The sequence below is a fragment of the Carlito syrichta genome, unplaced genomic scaffold (assembly GCF_000164805.1).
Source record: "Carlito syrichta isolate Samal-C Ts95f unplaced genomic scaffold, Tarsius_syrichta-2.0.1 Scaffold306949, whole genome shotgun sequence".
In the NCBI taxonomy this organism is placed as follows: Eukaryota; Metazoa; Chordata; class Mammalia; order Primates; family Tarsiidae; genus Carlito; species Carlito syrichta.
Genome location: NW_007251045.1, coordinates 193,735 through 193,972, shown reverse-complemented (window position 1 = coordinate 193,972; position 238 = coordinate 193,735). Strand labels below are relative to the sequence as shown.

The 238-nt window shown below is 64.7% G+C and overlaps 1 protein-coding gene across 1 annotated transcript in view; it reads right to left on the bottom strand.

Moving 5' to 3' along the window:
* The window catches only part of FLNC (filamin C), a 32,875-nt gene that overhangs the window by 28,201 nt on the left and 4,436 nt on the right, over positions 1–238 (bottom strand). The window contains exon 4 of the mRNA XM_021715281.1: positions 2–234. Within this exon, the coding sequence (XP_021570956.1) occupies positions 2–234 (233 nt within the window). The remainder of the gene's footprint in view (position 1; positions 235–238) is intronic.

Genomic DNA, 238 nt, shown 5'->3' with positions numbered 1-238 from the left:
GATGGACACGAGCTTGATGTGCTCGCGCTCCAGGAACTCGAGGGCCACGGACACGTTCTCCAGCTTCATCTGGCGGAAGTTGGGGCGCGGGTGGAACTTGCGGTACATGCGCTTCTGGCTGAGCACCTCGAGCAGCGCGATGAGCCGCAGCCCGTCGCTCAGGTCGCGCTGCAGGTCTGTCAGGCGCTTGCCCACACACTTGAGGTGCCCGTTGCACCAGCGCGCGAACGTGTTCTGC